Raw genomic sequence first — 17,870 nt, forward strand, 5'->3', positions numbered from 1 at the left:
TCCCTTTTAACTTTTCAGTATATAATTGGAATTTTCAAATATCTTCTTCAATAGGACAGTATTTTTGTATATAAAACTATTGGCATAGATCATAGTTATATGTGAAGTACCAAATATCACATTGTATTTGTGACATTGGCTACTGCTGACACAAATTCAAACAAAATTTGCATTTTTAATTTTATCTTTCAATAATGCCATGGCCTACAGCTGAAACTTTTATTGTGTATTTTTATTGGATTCATCTCAAAAATGGTAGTAACAAAGTCTCAGAATTGTCATGCTTTGGTAGATAATTCCAAAAGTCTTGTAAATGTTTTAGAAAAAGATTAGGAAATTCATTTCATTTTGAATCAGCCCCGTTGTGATGTTACAGTTTCAATCAATTTGCCAATTCTCTGATCTTGTCAGAATTTGAATCAGAAAAATTAAACATCGTCTTCACCTTGGATTTTGCCCTTCAAATCATTTAGGGCAGATCAATATGTCAACCGTTATCGCCCAGACAGTTACAGTTCACAATTAACCACTCTGAATTTAGTTGAAGGTTTGAACAATTTTGCATGAACCAGCAAATCAAACTATCGTTCATAAGTTCTGTTTGGTTCTATATGTCATCTGTTTTTAATGCCTATCAACGCTCAGAATATGGATGTGTACTTTTAAAGTATCACATTTACATAAGTTATCGGCAGCTGTTTTGAAGTTTAATTTCTCATATTTGTTGGGATGTTATGGGGTCAAATTACCCCTTCCAAAATAATTCACCCAAATAAAAAAGGAGTAGTTACCGGTATACCTTCAGCACAGAACATATTTCATAATTTATCCTCTAACTTTTGTTTTCCTGGACAAATGATTGAAAAAGCAGGGGGAATTCACCAATTTTTTGTGTCTGTGTATTAACTCATTCCAAAGCAATTCACAGAGACTTAGTAACCAGACATTTTCCCCTTCCAAGTTTCCCATCACTAAGCAGTGCCCAGTTCAACAAGTAACTCTTGTCTGTTTCATATTAACCCTTTCGGGCCTGACTTTCTTGTAACTTACCAGAGCTACCCCTACATGTAGGGGTTTAGGCCCTAAAGGGTTAATAGTCAGCTGTTGAACAAATATGCCATATTGACCGTAGTAGTCATAGGATAAGTGGATGAAGTCTGGGTATTCAATCACAACCAAACATTTATGAGGGATGGGGTGAGGTGAGGCTCATATAAGCTCATATAAGTCTTTCATGGCTTGAAAATTTTATTCTGAATGATATCCCATTATTATTATGCTTTTAATATATCATGATGACCCACTTTGTACCTCCACTGTCAAATGCATTAAAGCCATCAAATAGTTGATTATCAGCCAGTGTTGTGTATCACTTTAAAAAAATTCCATCTAAAAAGAAATCACTCAGCAGATTTCTTCTGAATTTGTATTTCTGGTAGGATGATCTTATGCTGCTTTGTTTGAATTATTCTCTCATTGGTAATGTACGCTATTCAGTATAGTTGGTTATTGTGAAAGAGCCTTCTGAAAAATCATATGTTTGGTTCTTTGAAAATTTTATTTTTACATCCCAAGGGATAATGCCATCAGGAATTCCCATAAACAGTGATAATTCTACAATATTACCTGATAATTACGGTATCATTTTTGACCCAGTTACCACAACAAAGCTGTGTTGGCTATCAAGTCGCTTATTTTACACAATATAGCAATCACAGAATCTGTCAAAGGCAGGAGATTATGGTCTAAACAATTGACTGTATGACTTACGACTGATAAACACATGATTGTGATCAAATTAAGATTTAAAAAATGAAATATTTTTTTATGAAATTCAGGATTCTGATGATGAAGAGGAACAGTTTAAAGACATAGACACTGATCCTGAGAGTGACAAGGATGGCGATAAAGATGAAAGTAGCTCTCCAAAGGCTGAAAATACAGACAGTAGGAAAACTGTCTCATCATCTTGGGTTCACCATAAACTTAAACAAGGCAAGTATAACTTCAGTTCAAATGGTTTCTGTTCATGTAGAATTCATCGCTGGATATACAAGAAATTGACAAACCTGCAAATTCTTCTGTCGTTCATGGAGTTTGCTGTTGTGGAATCTCTTGAAATCTATGGCATTAAGGTGGTTAGTTTTTCATCTTCAGGAAGGAAACAGTGCTGATTTTTTCCTGATGACGCAATGCATCAGCCACTTTCAATATGAAATATTCCCAAATTTGAAATTATCCCCAATATAATTTGTATTGAAAAGCTTAATCTGTTTTTCTAAAGTCGATGCAAAAGTACATATGTTCAATTTTGCCAACCATCTGAAACACTTCATTAACCCTTTGAGTGCCAAAGCCAATTTTTGTCACCTTTATAAAATAAAACCCAGTCAATTTTTTTTAGATTTTTCCGAAAATTTTGATAAAAAAACTTCAGCCTATGCAAAGTGATGACATTTGGTCCAACATCAAAAAATCTACTGAAAAAATCATTAAATTTGTAAAATGTTGCACTCACATTTTGGTATAATAGAAAAATTGCAGTACACAAAGGGTTACACTTGATTTTAATAATGTAGTGTGGAAAGTTTAGTACAGTCCTGAAACGTTGATATTTATTCTACAGTCATGTTCATTTATTTTTGGTCTAATCTTGAAATTATTGTGCAGGACTTTATTTTCAGGTTGTATAAAGAATCACGTGTGATTGTGCTATCGTGCAGCTATGCAAATTACTTGCTCTGTGCTTCCTTCTCAAGAAATCAGTATGTCAACAATAAAACCTTTTAAAATGTCTGTATTTCAACATACTGTCGATAGTATAGACCAATTCTGAAAAAAGTCTTGTACATGTACGATGGGTATGTTTTGTTTCATTTGTATTGTTCTAAATCTCAGGGGATATGTTTTTGTGAACATCTTCAGGTAATTCTGAGAATCACTCAGTGTGAGATAAGATATCAGTACGTTTTATTGTTTAGCCAGTGTGCGATGAGAATTGTGTCTTGTTTTCACTAGATGCTGATAAGAAAGTGCATTACGATGCTCTGAGTAGGAATCCACTGTATTGTGGGGCAGACAACAGTATCCTATGGGAACTACAAAAGGTAGGAGATCTACTTTCTTTCTATGCAGATGTCCCTGCTTTCACCTAGGGCTTATTGTAGTCTGCTGTAGTTCATTGGTTATCTGAATGTCAGTACATGGAGTATGCTTTTGAAGATTCAAGTAAGGTCACCAACAACGAAAATCGATGCATGTCAAGGGACATAAAGTTATAAAATCCAGGATCACTTCCATTCAAATCTTAAAAATTGATAATGGCGTTTTAAAATTAACTGAAATGTTATAGCCTGAGGAGGTCACATCTAGAGGTCCAAGGTCAAGGGTTTAAACAACAATGTTGCAGAGTATAATATACCAACTATGAAGGCTAATTTGTACAGTTGTTTTTACACTGCATAGATTTCATTTGCAAATATCCATCAAAAGATATGTTCAATAGTACGAAAATAAATATATTTTGATGTTTTAAAGCAACCATAGACAATTGTGCCATCTTTATTTTTAATGGATTTTGGATAGCCCTTTAAGAATTGAATGACAAGGATCATGCAGTTTTTTCTCCAACATGATAAAGCAGAAGTCAACTTTGTTGCTTGGATTGATGGTGATATGAGTACTCTAACCCTGGTGTCTTTACCAATGTCATGTGCATGAACAATTTCTTTATACAACAGCTGCATTGATACTTGCGTCAATTTTAGTATCGACCTGCATTGAGGGATTATTTTAATGTACTGCACATATTATTAGTAAGATTTGATTGATTAGAATTGATCGCTGGTTCAGCCAAGAAGACCAGATTTCTTTGGATTAAGTAATGGGCTTCTACTATGTCTTGTTGGAGGTCAAGGATACCAGTCTATGTACGGTAGATCATGTTTTGGTTGAGAGAGGGAGGACTACCAACCACTTTGCTGTTGTGTTGAGTGGCTCTCTCTCTCTTGACATGCAGGGACCTACTGGATTGTTCAAGGAAAGCCTAGGGAGTTGTGAAATTCTTCTTGTCAACTTAGGGAGTTTTGAAAATGGTTGATTCAATATGAGAACAGGGAGTTACACTACCTTAGGATGTCAGCACAGGGGCCATGAGAACATTTGATTTGTAGCTAGGAAGTTTAGCCATTATTTGAAGGGATAGGTAGCCTGGAGGAAAGAGTGATAAGTTAGGGTTTAAGAAAAATGATCATCAAACAGTTTACATATTACGTAGTTTGCCTGAATGTGAGTGGGGATTTGTTTGAAGAAGTATAAAGTTAAGATAATCTTGGGTGATTGTTGTGTATCGCTATTCATGAATAGTTTTTCACATATAACACAAGAAGAAGTGACGACAAGTACAACACCATACAGTTGTATCAAACATCCAATTCATATGTCATAGAGGGATCAATTTCTTTGCTGGAATTACACTTAGCACTGCATGTACCAGGTGTCACCATCACTGACCTTTGACACTGTGTCATGTGACACGTCATCGTTGAAGACAGTCTCTGTGATATACCACAGTTATACTGACAGAATAATGAGAGATTAGATGTGACAACCGCTGTAACTTTTGATTTCTTCACTGATTTGTTTTGTGTCACGTTGTGCTCCCAAAGCATATTGAAACACCAATGTTTCTTTACAACACAGCATGTATATGATAAGGTGCACTGTTATTGTTTATATTTGAGTTTAAGCCTTGACTGACATTCACTTGTCAACGATAACAGTGCAGTGCATACATTTACATGCTGAGCTGACAAACTGAATACTGTGTATTTATACATGCTTTGGGAGTAGAACAACAAATTATGGTGGACACTTAAAACATAAATAGTTCAACAATCATCAAAAGCTATAGCTACTGTCCCTTTAAAAAGTTACTGTTCTGTGCTCTCACTTGTCAATTTGCATTTAATTTTAGTGACATTGAAAACGAGAACACCTGCAGAAGAGCCAGAACATCGGAAAGTTTGATATGAGAGTAGAGTTTTGAAACTTTGATAATTGTTCTTTACAATTATCAGATGTGTGCGGTAGTTTCATAGGAGACATTTGAACATGACTTTTATCTGATTAGGATGGTATTGTGGTCTTTGTGAACTGTAAATGCTTGGTGAAGGCTGTCCTTCAATGTACAATATACTTCTGTTAACTTTCTTCCTAGAATAACAGTTAGTCCAAGAAGTGAATGAACTTTTCCAAAGGACATGATTTCGCTCATGTTTGCAGAATACTACACGCAATATAAATGCATATGAAAGAATTCAGACAATATTTTCACAAATTGCATATGTCATAGAAACAACGTTTCTAGGGAAGCGGATGTTGCAAAGTTGAACTCACACGTGTCAACACAATGTAACATTAAACATTCATCATTGCAGAGGTTTGGCTGAATTTCTTCTGTCTAACAAAATTACTATATTTTAACAAAAAAGTAACCAGTTAAGCTTTGCTTATTTGTCAAATCTTTCTTGATATTTTCAGTAAAAAAATTCTCTGAGAGTCAAAATCAGAATGTTGACATGTTCTCAATAAAGTGACAATGCAGTATCATCTCACTTATTGTACCAAAAAATGGAGGAATTTCACATTTCAAATATTTTTAAATTTATATCAAATTCCAAATTTGCTTTGCAACCACCTCAAGTTGTGTTTTGTGGATTATCACGATGCTTGAAATTTTCTTTTTGTAAAGTTTGACCAAAAAGCTTTTTCAGGTAGAAAAATAGATGTGGAAATACCATACGTCTGCAATGCTAGACTTTTTTAAATTATGACATTTGACCAAGTCATAAGCCAGGATGTAATGTGTCAAACCGTATGGCTTGACAAGTCAGCGAAATGAAGGAAAGGCTTTGAGCTGCCTCAAGAGTGTCTTGAAAATGAGAGAAAAAAATGGACAAGGACTCGGTAATGGATGAAAAAAGAAAAATGTTAGGAATTACCATATTTTTCTCTTTCAGAGCAGCAAGTCTCCGGCGTTATGTACAGTTGACATAAATCTCTTGCAGTGTGTGGAAATGACAATAAGCTTTTTATGACTCCCTTTAGTACATCCATTTCCTCTAAAGTGCAGCAACTTTAACACTTGTAGAAATATAAGATCTCCTTTTAAGTAAACAAAATGTTGACAATTTGATGATTTAACAGCCGATTTGTCGCCCATTTTAGTCCCGGTAACTAAGTGCCATATTGCAGTATACCCTGACCTTTGACTCTTGACCTTTTCTTCTCTCTCTCTTTTTTTCTTTAGTTGGCTGATCACTACCATCCATCAGTTCAACATTTTGCCAAGACAATTTTGGAAGGGGGATTTATTCAGTACACAGGCAATCCATTACAAGACTTCACCCTCATCAGGTTTCTTGATAGATTTGTCTACAGGAATCCAAAGAAAGAACAATCTGGTCAGTGCTTCTCAAATAATTATAAAAGCAATTGAAATATTGTACACCACCCAACACAATCTTACAGGGCACAGAACACTATAGCATACATGCTTCTTGAACTACCTGTGTTAGGCGTATTTTCTGATATGTCAGTTGGTCTCTGTTGTGAAGTACTTGCTAACCATTACTGTGAAATAATCATAATTGGTCACTTTTTGCTGGAGATGCACATTCACCATACAGGCTGAAAGACACAGTCCCTACCTGCTGATAGTAAGCAAGCTAGAAGAATTGCTTGAAATTTCAAATTCTCAATGACAACAAAAGAAAGACTTGTATTGATGTTTGCATGATGAGTCTGAGGAGTCTTGATAAGCCTTATTCTGGGGAAATCACAGATAGACTTTTCATCATTTTTGTGGTGGATGTATGTTGTATGTGCTATGGTTGACAAGGCCGCAACTGAGTGCCGAGTAGCAAACAAGTTGACTAGGTTATTTCATGGTCACATGACAATAGATGAGTGTTTCTGTAATGACCTACATTACGGTCATGTCAAACATGGGGTATATGTAAGATTTCAGGAAGCGTAAAAGTCTATCATTGTTAATAATCAACTTCTCTGCATCAAACTATCCCAAAGAGCTTGTCACCAAGGGATCTAGTAGATAGACATTGGATCTTTATGGTGTTTTATGCCTGGCAAAAATGTTTGCTTTTCAGTCGCAGACTGACTTAATTCTTTTTCTATTGTTATTTCTATTTATTTACATGTACCCAGTACAAGCAGCGAAATCAGTGATGCAGCCCAAATCAAAATCTTACCTGCCGCCAAAAATTCGATCACTTCCTGTCAACAGTGATGCGTTCGTCAAGAAATCAGAGAGAGACGTACCCCTGGATGAAGTGTTCTTTCACAGGTCAGTGGCTTACATGCAGCATCTCAGAGATTTTTCACAGTTTCAACGCTTCTCACAAATTCCTGGCCATTGAAGGTCTACTGGTATAAAGTGACATATTGACAGATGAGACGTAGGCATTTTCTGATGGAATATCACAAGAAAACATGAAAGAACACGGTCAGGTTTCACCAATGCTTGGTCAAGTCATTCAAAAATCAACAAATTCAAGATACCCAGACTATCCCAATGACACCATCAAATGAAGTCAGTCATGAATTTTCAATATTTCCTGTATTTGCTATGAGCCATAATGGCTATCTACAGCTAGTTAGTTATTTAAAGCTAATATTTTGACAAAATAATGTTAGAAACACAGCAAAATACATTGAAAAAATTTCTTTTAATAAAAGACAGTTTGTATAGGCTCATTTAGCGTAATTTATACCTTTGCTACTGTGTCTTGTACACCCATTTTTTCCTCTGTTTTTGTTTTCAAAGTGACATATACGTCCACTGGGCTGGGAGGTTTCCCTATTCACATTGCTACTTTTGTTGTAAAGAATATGTAATTTTGACCTCATGTCACTATAATAAACTAACTAACAACAAATTCTTGAAGAAGTCAGTTTATGACTTGTGTGTAGGGGAGGACCGTTTGTGTTTCTTGCATTACAATCAAAATGTATCAGAAACCTCATCTGTTTATGCAATACAGGACAGCAAAGGTCACTGGCTGTCATCAATGTATGTATTCATTTATACTATGCAACACCATAACAGTGTCCTTTAAAGGAACCACACCAGAGAATTTTGAAAACTTTTAATGTTATAGTATGTGCTATCGTGCTCCAAAATTTGTTACTTAAATTTCATCCAACATTATCTATCCATGCAGAGCAGTTTCAGGGATTAAATTTTGCTGTGAATTTCTTGTCAGGTATTTCAGCAAAAAGGAAGAGGAGAAAACAAAGCAAAAAGAGGGTGATGTAGATGATTTTGACAGCGATGCATCCAGTGTCGATGATGAAAACTTTGAGTCATATCTGGGTAAGAAAACAAAGTTAACATATCCGGTATCAAATTGAAATCACAACCCATCTTTGTAAACAAACAGTATCAATACTTTCTTGCAGCTTGCAATCCATTCAGTGAGATAAATAGTAATGTAGAATTGGTAACAACAAAATGAAAACTCCTCATCACAGTTTATCAGAAGATGATAATTTTACCTTTAAAGTAAAGGTAATGCAGTAAGGTAGATGTAGTTTAGTATTCAAGACTCATGTATTTAAATGATATTTTGTATTGGGAAAAACTTGGACAAAATATTGTGGATGTACCTCATAGTAACCAAAATGTCTTACTCTTGTTGTTCTGAGCTCAAACAAAAACAGCCATGGAAGTCAACTTTGGTTTCTTTTGCAGATGAAGTTGAACATGGAGAGGCTGATGTTGATTCTGACATTGATTTTGCCGGGTAAGAAACCATCAAGAGGTGACTTTCATCTCACAGCATCTGAAATTACTCTCATTCCTAAAAATTTATGACTTGTACGAACAGACAACAGCTAATTGACAGTTTATGCCTACAATTTGCAGTCATGAAACAAAATTATATTACATGAAGGTCAAATTGAAATCAATCTATCAAAAAGAATAGTAAAAATATGTCACACTTTGTAGTGATTGTGTAAATTACTTTGCCATACCTATTTGAAAAATCTATTTCACATTGTTTGCCAACACAGGTGCAACTACTTTATGAGCCTTATAAGTACTCAGCATGACTGTGACTGTCAGTAAGATCTTTAAAACTATAACAAAAGTGTGATCTCCTACATGGGAAATTGATCATTTTCAAAAACTTTAGTCCTGTGCAGTCACACAGCCTGTACCTCATCTTCAGTGCATGAATTATCAGTATGCTACACCATGTACTTGGTGACTTTGCTGTAGTTCAAGTGATCACCGAGGAGACTGATCAGAAGGGAATGTGGGATAGTTCACTCTCTGTTTATCCAGTACAGATGAAAAGTTGCTTTCATGATGTTGGTGTACTTCCCTAGAGCAGGCAGATTTTAAAGAGAAATCTTCATAACTCCAATCTTACATTGATTAGAAGTTTTGTGACCTTTGCAGAATCACAGTTACAAAGGATTGCTACACTACATCCGTGTTGTGCATTTCTATACACAAGCAACCATTAAGACAGGAAAATAGGAAAAAATTTCAAACTTGGGAAAATTTCATACATTTTCGCTCTCAAGCACAAATGTTTGCAAGTCAACCAAAAATTGTCCCTTGTTTTGTTTATGTTTCTTACTCTTTTATCTGTAATTTTTTATCTACTCCCAAGGTGCATTCAACGTTTAAAATCCATCTCTTTATTTGGTTCAGTATACCTGTAATTATTGGGCACACACACACACACACACACAAAATTTTAAGCATTTTTTGACGTTCAATCTGTTCTTGATACAGATATCAATAATTCTCTATAAATTTATAGTCAATTATTTGTCAGTTTGTCATCAGTTTCAACTTGTGGTCCACAATAATTGAATCTGAATATTACATAGTACACACAATCCACAATAATTGAATCTGAATATTACATAGTACACACAATCAAAAGTATATGAATATAATGAGCCATTATAATTTGATTGACCGATTTGCACAGTTCTCATTAATAAACTTTGCGTTTATGAATTCCAATGTATGTCCCACTTTGAGCATTAGATTCCCATGGCTTATGGTATCTATGTTACTTTTCAGACAGATTCACAGTATCATTTCAAACACACAACCAGTCATGAGTGTGAGTTCTCAGAGCAACTCACTCACTTCACAGCTTTCATTTCCTTGATATTATAAACATACTGAATTACAGCATATAAACAGCATCTTACACTTTTAATGCTGGTCTTGTATTTTTCTTCCCAAAGTGAATTTAGTCGCAGCAAAGGCAAGACTTCCAAGAAGGGTGAGGATGATGAGAGTGACACGAGTGAAGACATGGAAGATCCCGATATCGACGATGATGGCAGTGATATTGATTTCGGAGACCTACAGATGGATGATGATGATGATGACGAACTGGATGAAGAAAACTTTGGAGGCGGAATGACAGAAGATTTTGAAGGTGATTAGAGTATTTGCAATTGATTTGAAAGAATGTGAATCTGTTTCTGATCACTGACTTGTCTTTCATGTTTTCATCAGAATATGAATCTGATTCCAGCTTTAACACATCAGCACTTGCCTAGAGAGAGTGGTCCAGTATGATCATCACAGATGATAAAGGCATTAGATTTCAGTTTGTCAACAAAGTAAATACCACTTTGCATACACGCTACTTACACAGAAATAACATAAAATCATGTTTAGGTAGTGTTTAACATCACATTATAATCCTATATTGGACATAACTCAATTATTTATCTTGTTCGGCAGTTGGTACTGAGAAACCAAAAAAGAAACCTAAAGCTGTTCAACAATTCAGAGACAGCTCTGATGAAGATGATGAGGTGTCTGTGGTCAAGACAAGAAAGAGGAAAAGGCCAAGAGGAAAGAAGGAAAAGGAGATTAGTCAGGATATCCATGCTGTGGCAGAAGAGGTGTGTGACTTTAATGAAAGAGTCTCAATCAGAGAACTTATTAGAGAAGCTGTCAAACGATAGACGTCAGATGTAAAGTTGAAACGGCTGCCAGAAGCGTATTGCCAAATATCAAGATTCACCCAAGTGTTGTCCAAATTAAATACTTTCATTCACACTTGTGAGAATGCAACTTATGCTGTTTCTTGTCCTAAAGCTGTATTTGTAACACACATTTCAGTTTTGCTTGAGACGTTGTTACCTTTTGATAAGTTCATTCAAACTTTTACATGCAAGACAAAAAGGCCAGGAAGAATTATTTTGTGAAACTTCAGAAGGGAAGTATGGAGCTATTTGCTACAAAGTAACTATTCTATTATTATATTAGTGCATCAGTATTTTTAATGCACTACTCCGATTGTCAAAAAACCTGATTTATTCATGGTAAGCTAAAATTTAATACTGTTGTGACAGCATGGAGGTAAAGGTGCACCTCAAATGCTTGCAATTCAGTAAAATTAAAGCAATACAAATATAAATTAGTTGTGAGTCAAATCAGAATATCCTCAATAAAATGCTAAGAAATTCACAGTTACTTTTTACCGCAGTCCCTCTTAACTGATATTACTCAAAATGTCTGCGTGTTTGAGTAACTGCTGACCTTTCCCATGTGTACTTGACCCTTGAATTTGCATGACAAATGACTATGCCATGCCTCACTAATGCAAATAATGGCATCGTTGACTGCTGGTTGTGACGGGCTACCCCAAGTTGGCACCACTGTTTTCTGAAATCCTAAGCAACAATATAATCTGTCTAGCCCCCGCCATCTCAAGTTTCATTCACTGTGTGTGGTGATTGCATTCACGTTGTTAGACTAAAGATGTGTCATTGAATGAAATACCACATTTAGCAGCAAGGAAAAATGAGTAATGACCCAAAAAAAATGCACATCAGAGGTTTTGTTCGGAGGAAATACTTTTAATGTATAAAGCCCATAAAAGTGAGATCAATGAAGCATATCTCAATTACTTTATAGAAGTGTTTACGAAAAAAAAGGGCTTACACATATGTATACACCAGTGGGAGACTTACAGCCACGGGGACTCAGTTTTGTGTGGATTAGGTGTAGGTGATGTATTTATGTAGAAATACTTAGAGTATTTATTGTTTAACTTTATAAGAGGATCATGGATCTTTGCTCAAAATTATTGATTCTGAATTTAAATGAATGAACAACCATAGAACAACTTGATTCGTGATGGATTTGTATATGCAAATATATTCTGTATGAAGAAGTGCATAGGGTACAATAACCATAATATCCAGCAAAATTTTGAAAATACTCTAACAAAAGTCAATCAATAACCTGTGTAAGTACAAATTCCGTAGTCTTGGAAGTTAAAAAGTTAAAAGAATATTCTTCAGATGTCATACATCACCTGTGTTTTTACGGCTACTTATTCTTGACTTTGTCCTTGCAGTTTGGTAGCATGATGGATGAGAACATTGGATCCAAATTTGACAACATCGGACTCCACGCGATGGCCAACCGAGACAAGGCTGGTAAGTAGCGACAGTAATGAGGTACGCTGGTAATGCCTTTAGGTGTCGGGAATTGATTCTGCGTTTTCGCTCTGGGAAAGGTATGACATGTGATTTAATAGACTGGCTGGGCAAGAAGTGTGAATGGTTGTTTTATGTGAAGGCATCTCAGAGAGATTTTTCATTGGCATCATGAGATTCTACTAGAAACACGGAGGCTCAAGTCATTTATCAGACATTGTTGTCGTAGATTGATGAGTCGGTAGTAATCAAAACTTTAGAGAAAATTGATGTAATAGGACTTCGACGAGAGTCCCATTTCATCAAGGCTGATAGAAACTCATGCTGAGGTGTTAGTCTTTTACGTTTTCTTTTTCATCAATAAGAAGTTCAGCCGTTTTCAGTATCTGTAATTATTCCTATATGAAGACCTTTTTCATCAGACAGATAGTATAGTACTTTCATGAAAGCTCTCTGTGAGATCTGCCAAATGTTGAAGTTCAACTGCTGTTGAGAAAATGAAACTTAATATTGACTGTTTGATGAAATATTTCTACTGTTTTTACCCAGTAAACATGAAACTGTAACTTCCTATGGTCACTATACAGTGGTTGATCTCAATGTAGTGACCATTATGTGTTCAACACAATGATCAAAGTACAGTAGCATGATCATCAGCACATTCTGGCTAAACTTGAACGCAGTAGTCATTTAGAAATTTTTGTTGTAAGAAGAAGTTGGATATGTTATCCTTGTGACAGAAATATGCCAAGTTTTTGAAAGTCCATTCTCACAGCCATATTTTAGGTATAGCATGAATTTCCATTGTATGATAACGTAAATTGTCATCAGCTTATTTTTATCCAGCTGTGCCAAAATGTGATAATTTCTCAAATGAAACAAATTAATCAAAATGAGGTTCAAAAGGGTAGCTGTACCCATTATACAGTAGAATTTGCATTGTAATAAGAAACTTCAAAATTGTTTTGTCTTGATACTTGTGTAAATTGTGGACAAAAACGAAAACTAAACACTAAAATGTCATTCAACGTTGCTTTTTAAACCGAATTGCTAGTATTGAATAATTTGTTTGTGTCTAAACACACATAAATTCATGAACCTGGCTCATCTGCCATTCTCAAAACCAAAGAACAGCCGGACAGCATTTGGCTCTTTCAGGGCAATGGTAGCTTACAGCAATTTATCAAACAAGGTACCTCATATAATCGTTGACAATGAATGTTTGATAAAGTGCATTTTAACACTAATAGCACTTCTGTATAAAAATTCTCCCACAAGTGCACAGGCTGTTACATTTAACTTGCCTTCCCAGAACCCACAGCACCATTTTGTTGGTAAGTCTGTGGAGCACTGTTTGATCAGTTTACATTCAGTGAACATGGATTGAAAGGGTTGAAAGCTGTCATATTTTGGTGACAGCCTTGGCATTTGCAGAGACCGCTAAGTAGGCGTCATACGATTTGAACAGTGGCTACATGAAGAGGGACAACCAATGTCATTGTAATACTTTCAAGGGGAGGTTTGAAGGGGGAGGGGGGTTGAAGGGGAGGTTTGAAAGTTTGTAGAAATCTGTCAAGGCAGCTCTGATCAGTCTTCAGTATCCAATACCTCATCAGGAACATTCCATTACCTTGACTGTACCCTGATAAAAGAGCATCGCTCGGAAACTTGACAAATGACTCCATTTTCTGTCTCTGCAGCCAGCCTGCTTAATGTGTCTCTATTTCCTGCTGAAGTAGTTATTGTTAAATTTTAACCAGCCTGTTGTGTGAAAAGCCACCGTTCACACTGTGTTGTCAAGTTGCCCACCTTTTTAATTTTTCAGATGTTAAACAGCTCAAGTGGGAAGTGGAACGTGATCTCTGGATCCGAGATGCCGACTACAAAAGTAGGAGACGTAAAGGAAACCTGGGGAAGAATTTGAAGTCACGTGGAAAATTTCAACAGAAAGGAAAAAAATTCAAAAGGAAATAGTGCAATTCTGATAAATAGGATTGGTACAATTTGCCTTTTATTTGACAATATTCAGTAATAAATTTACAAATTTTATGTCAACTAACACATGTGGACTCTAGTGTATGTCTGTTGATATTTCATTGGGATTCAACTCATTAAATATGGATGAAGGGTTTTGTACCTGTAGACATATTTCATGAGAACTTACAGACATGGCCCTGTCCCTGTGTCAGTTCATTCCATCAGAGCCAGTTTCATTCAAACTTGGTACAAATTCATTGTTTTGTATCCCATACAGTACCATAATGCTTTGTTGTATGACACAAGCCACTATGATTGCCAGATATAGAGCCCAACACAACAGCATACATCTGCATATCAGTTTGTTTCATGATATGATCCAATATGGCCATGTCATGATAAGGTTTACACTTTCAAGAGTACCATTTTGATATCCCAAACTGGTATCTTCAAAAGGTGAATGCAAATTATGTACTTTTTGCTACCAGTAAGGACTAATTCATTGATGATCAATTTCTCATCATGATTTAGGATATTTACTGAAAATAAATATTGTTTGAAGTTTCTTGAAGGAGAAATGTCAGTTTCTCGTGTTGTGCACAATCGGTACAGAGAAAGTGTCATTTCATGCAGCATGATGAATTGGGAAGTGTAAAGTTTGCAGAACACGGCTTCTGTCAGGGTAGAGAAATCTATATTTTAAGATTTTTGCTCAAGGATGCATGATGACTGGATGTTGATAACAGACACAATTGTGCTCCGAATGAGTAGTTTCCAACAAAACCAACAATATGATATCTATATTCAGAAGGGGCTTTACGGGGCGCTTAAAATTTGGTTTCATAAGTTAACAGTTATACAAAGTTCTCTTAAAGCTTATTTATAAAATGTATAAGCCTGATGCACACATGTCATGACACTCCGATGCGATGTGATTTTAAATGTTGCTTCTTTAGTGAACACTAAGCAAATTTTATGAAGTGATTAAACAACTTTTGGATGGCACTTCAGTGTTTGGTAAATGGTCCAGTAACTCACACATGCACAAAGGATTTTGTTCAGATATAAGTACTACCCATCATGTCAGACCATGTACCAAATGACCCATTGAAAAGAAGTTTTTATATCAAAGACAAGGAATTCTCTCAATTTCAGCACATCTTATTCCATCTACTCTTTTTTTTTCTCAAACTACATCCCCCTTCTAGCTCTGCCATCAGCAATCTGAATGCATTGTCCATCAACAATTGACTTCTTTTCAGAATCTGAGTGTCTGCTTGCTTTAAAGTATGGTATGAGGTTCTTGGGGATGATCCAAGTCAAGATTTGAACAAATTTTGATAAATTATGCGATATTGTAGTTTTGGGGCAATTTTTGCTGCTTTTGGTAGAATTTACTTCTTCTCTGTATCCCATCCAATCACTTGGGATGATGAAAGTGGGATTTGTTTAGGATGAAACTGCAATACTATTTTTTGAGGACAATTTTTGCAATCTATTGGTAGAAAATTCTTCTCACAATCTGTTTGATTGTTTTGAATTTTTTTTGAAATTAGGTAAAAGGGTTCCTTGATGGTGCTAGTCAGATTTGTTCAAGTTGTGATGAAATATGTATGTACATATGTACGATATTTGCAGTTTTTGCTCTCAAAATTAGCTTTTCCAATTGCTTTTAAATTTTTTACATGGTTTCCTTGGAATGAAGCTAGTCAGGTTTGTTCAGATTTTGATGAAATATGCAATGTTCTACTTTACAAGCAATCTTTTGCACTTTTGGTGTAAAATATTTTCCAAAACAGTTATGTTTTTACTTTGAAATTGAGCATAAAAGTTTCTATGGATGACCTTGGTCAGATTTGTTGAAGTGGTGACGTACTTGTAATCAGCAATTTTGTATTTCTAGAGTTCAAAAACAGCTGATAGCATTGAATTCAAATGTACTACATTCATTCCCTTTTGGAAATTATGACAGAAAGCCATTGTCACATCATATCATTGACTCATTCATACACTTAGCAAATTTGTCTTGGAAAATATACTTTCACTATCAGTCAGCTTGTAATATTTGTTTTTCACGTTCATCAAATTAAAGTCTCAGTTTTCTGTGTACAGTCAGTCAATATTACAGTGGAGCTCTATGGGCAGCTAGGGTGCTCTTTTAAAGGGAAAAACCAACCCAAAGGTGGCATGTAGTGGTTTTGTCAGATACAAATAGAATAAGGGTGAAGTTGCATGACTGAAGAATATAGAAATAACGGGCGACGCGCTGACCATTAACGTTTATTTGTGAGCAAGGGCGAGAGGAAAGCCAAAAATTAACGGGCGAGGCTTGCCGAGCCTGTTAATTTGGCTTTCCTCGAGCCCGCGCCCACAAATAAACGTTAATGGTCAGAGCGGAGTCTGTTATTTCTATTATATTATCAGCGAACCCAAGAAAACCGTCAAAATTTCCGAAAATTTCAGGAGCGAACGACAACTGGGCCCCAGAAACTGAGCAATACGCGACGCACTGTCACGCGCGTTGTAAAAAATTGGCAAATCCGGAGATGTTTTCAGAAAAAAGTATCTCAACTTGACCTACAAGTGCTCCATTTTATTTTGTGATTGATTATGATTTACGTTTGAGCTGTAAAGTCACGATACTTTGAGTTGTTAATCTTATTATTCATATTCACGGGCATGTAAACAAACCATTACTGTGTATTTGTGGTCAGTCACGTGGTTCAGCTCGCCCAATCAAAATGCGACGGGCAAGGCATGGTAATAGAATATTGGTTCATGTTGAGCTGTTGTGGTACAATGCAACACTATACTAAGGGGTATGTTTGGCTTTGTTTGTCATGAAAGGTACCCTTAGACAAACACAAATTAATATACCCTAAGGTATGCTGAAAAACTTAGTGAGGCAAGGTTTTGTGTAAATATAATGTGGAAGAAAAAAATTGTAAAATTTAAAGTTTCCCATGTGTACTACTGATGACCTGATTTCAAATCCTATCAAAGAACATCACCAGAGAGGCAATGCAAAACAAATTCAAAAAAAAAGTTACCAAAAAGAATTTTTGCTTGGTACTAATGTGTATTAGGATAGAAAAAATATTGTAATTTTCATTTTCCGTGCAAGGAAATCAGCAGAGTGAATATTTTAAATGAATCAGTAAATTTCCGTGATAATTCCAAGTTGAATGCCCAGTGATTGCAAGTATACACCAATTGACGGAAACAAACATTGAATATTATGTTCAGTAACTGTATTCACTTTGCAAAGAAACTACAAAAATGGTCACTGATTATGTATGGTGCAGTATTGCAGGGATGAAGTATATATGACTGAGCTTGCAGCAATTTGAGAAACAAATTCAAAATCGGCATATGTATAG

At 35.6% G+C, this 17,870-nt stretch overlaps 1 protein-coding gene across 1 annotated transcript in view; it reads left to right on the forward strand.

Moving 5' to 3' along the window:
* LOC139150196 (CCAAT/enhancer-binding protein zeta-like) overlaps nucleotides 1-16,605 on the forward strand; it is a 33,916-nt gene extending 17,311 nt beyond the window's left edge. Inside the window, exons 15-24 of the mRNA XM_070722407.1 lie at nucleotides 1,839-1,995; nucleotides 3,019-3,107; nucleotides 6,311-6,464; nucleotides 7,228-7,366; nucleotides 8,286-8,395; nucleotides 8,774-8,825; nucleotides 10,297-10,493; nucleotides 10,805-10,968; nucleotides 12,432-12,513; nucleotides 14,339-16,605. Coding sequence (XP_070578508.1) covers nucleotides 1,839-1,995; nucleotides 3,019-3,107; nucleotides 6,311-6,464; nucleotides 7,228-7,366; nucleotides 8,286-8,395; nucleotides 8,774-8,825; nucleotides 10,297-10,493; nucleotides 10,805-10,968; nucleotides 12,432-12,513; nucleotides 14,339-14,487 — 1,293 coding nt within the window. The 3' untranslated portion in view covers nucleotides 14,488-16,605. The remainder of the gene's footprint in view (nucleotides 1-1,838; nucleotides 1,996-3,018; nucleotides 3,108-6,310; nucleotides 6,465-7,227; nucleotides 7,367-8,285; nucleotides 8,396-8,773; nucleotides 8,826-10,296; nucleotides 10,494-10,804; nucleotides 10,969-12,431; nucleotides 12,514-14,338) is intronic.
* Nucleotides 16,606-17,870: the final 1,265 nt, after the last annotated feature.

The sequence above is a fragment of the Ptychodera flava genome, chromosome 14 (genome assembly GCF_041260155.1).
Source record: "Ptychodera flava strain L36383 chromosome 14, AS_Pfla_20210202, whole genome shotgun sequence".
Taxonomy (NCBI): domain Eukaryota; kingdom Metazoa; phylum Hemichordata; class Enteropneusta; family Ptychoderidae; genus Ptychodera; species Ptychodera flava.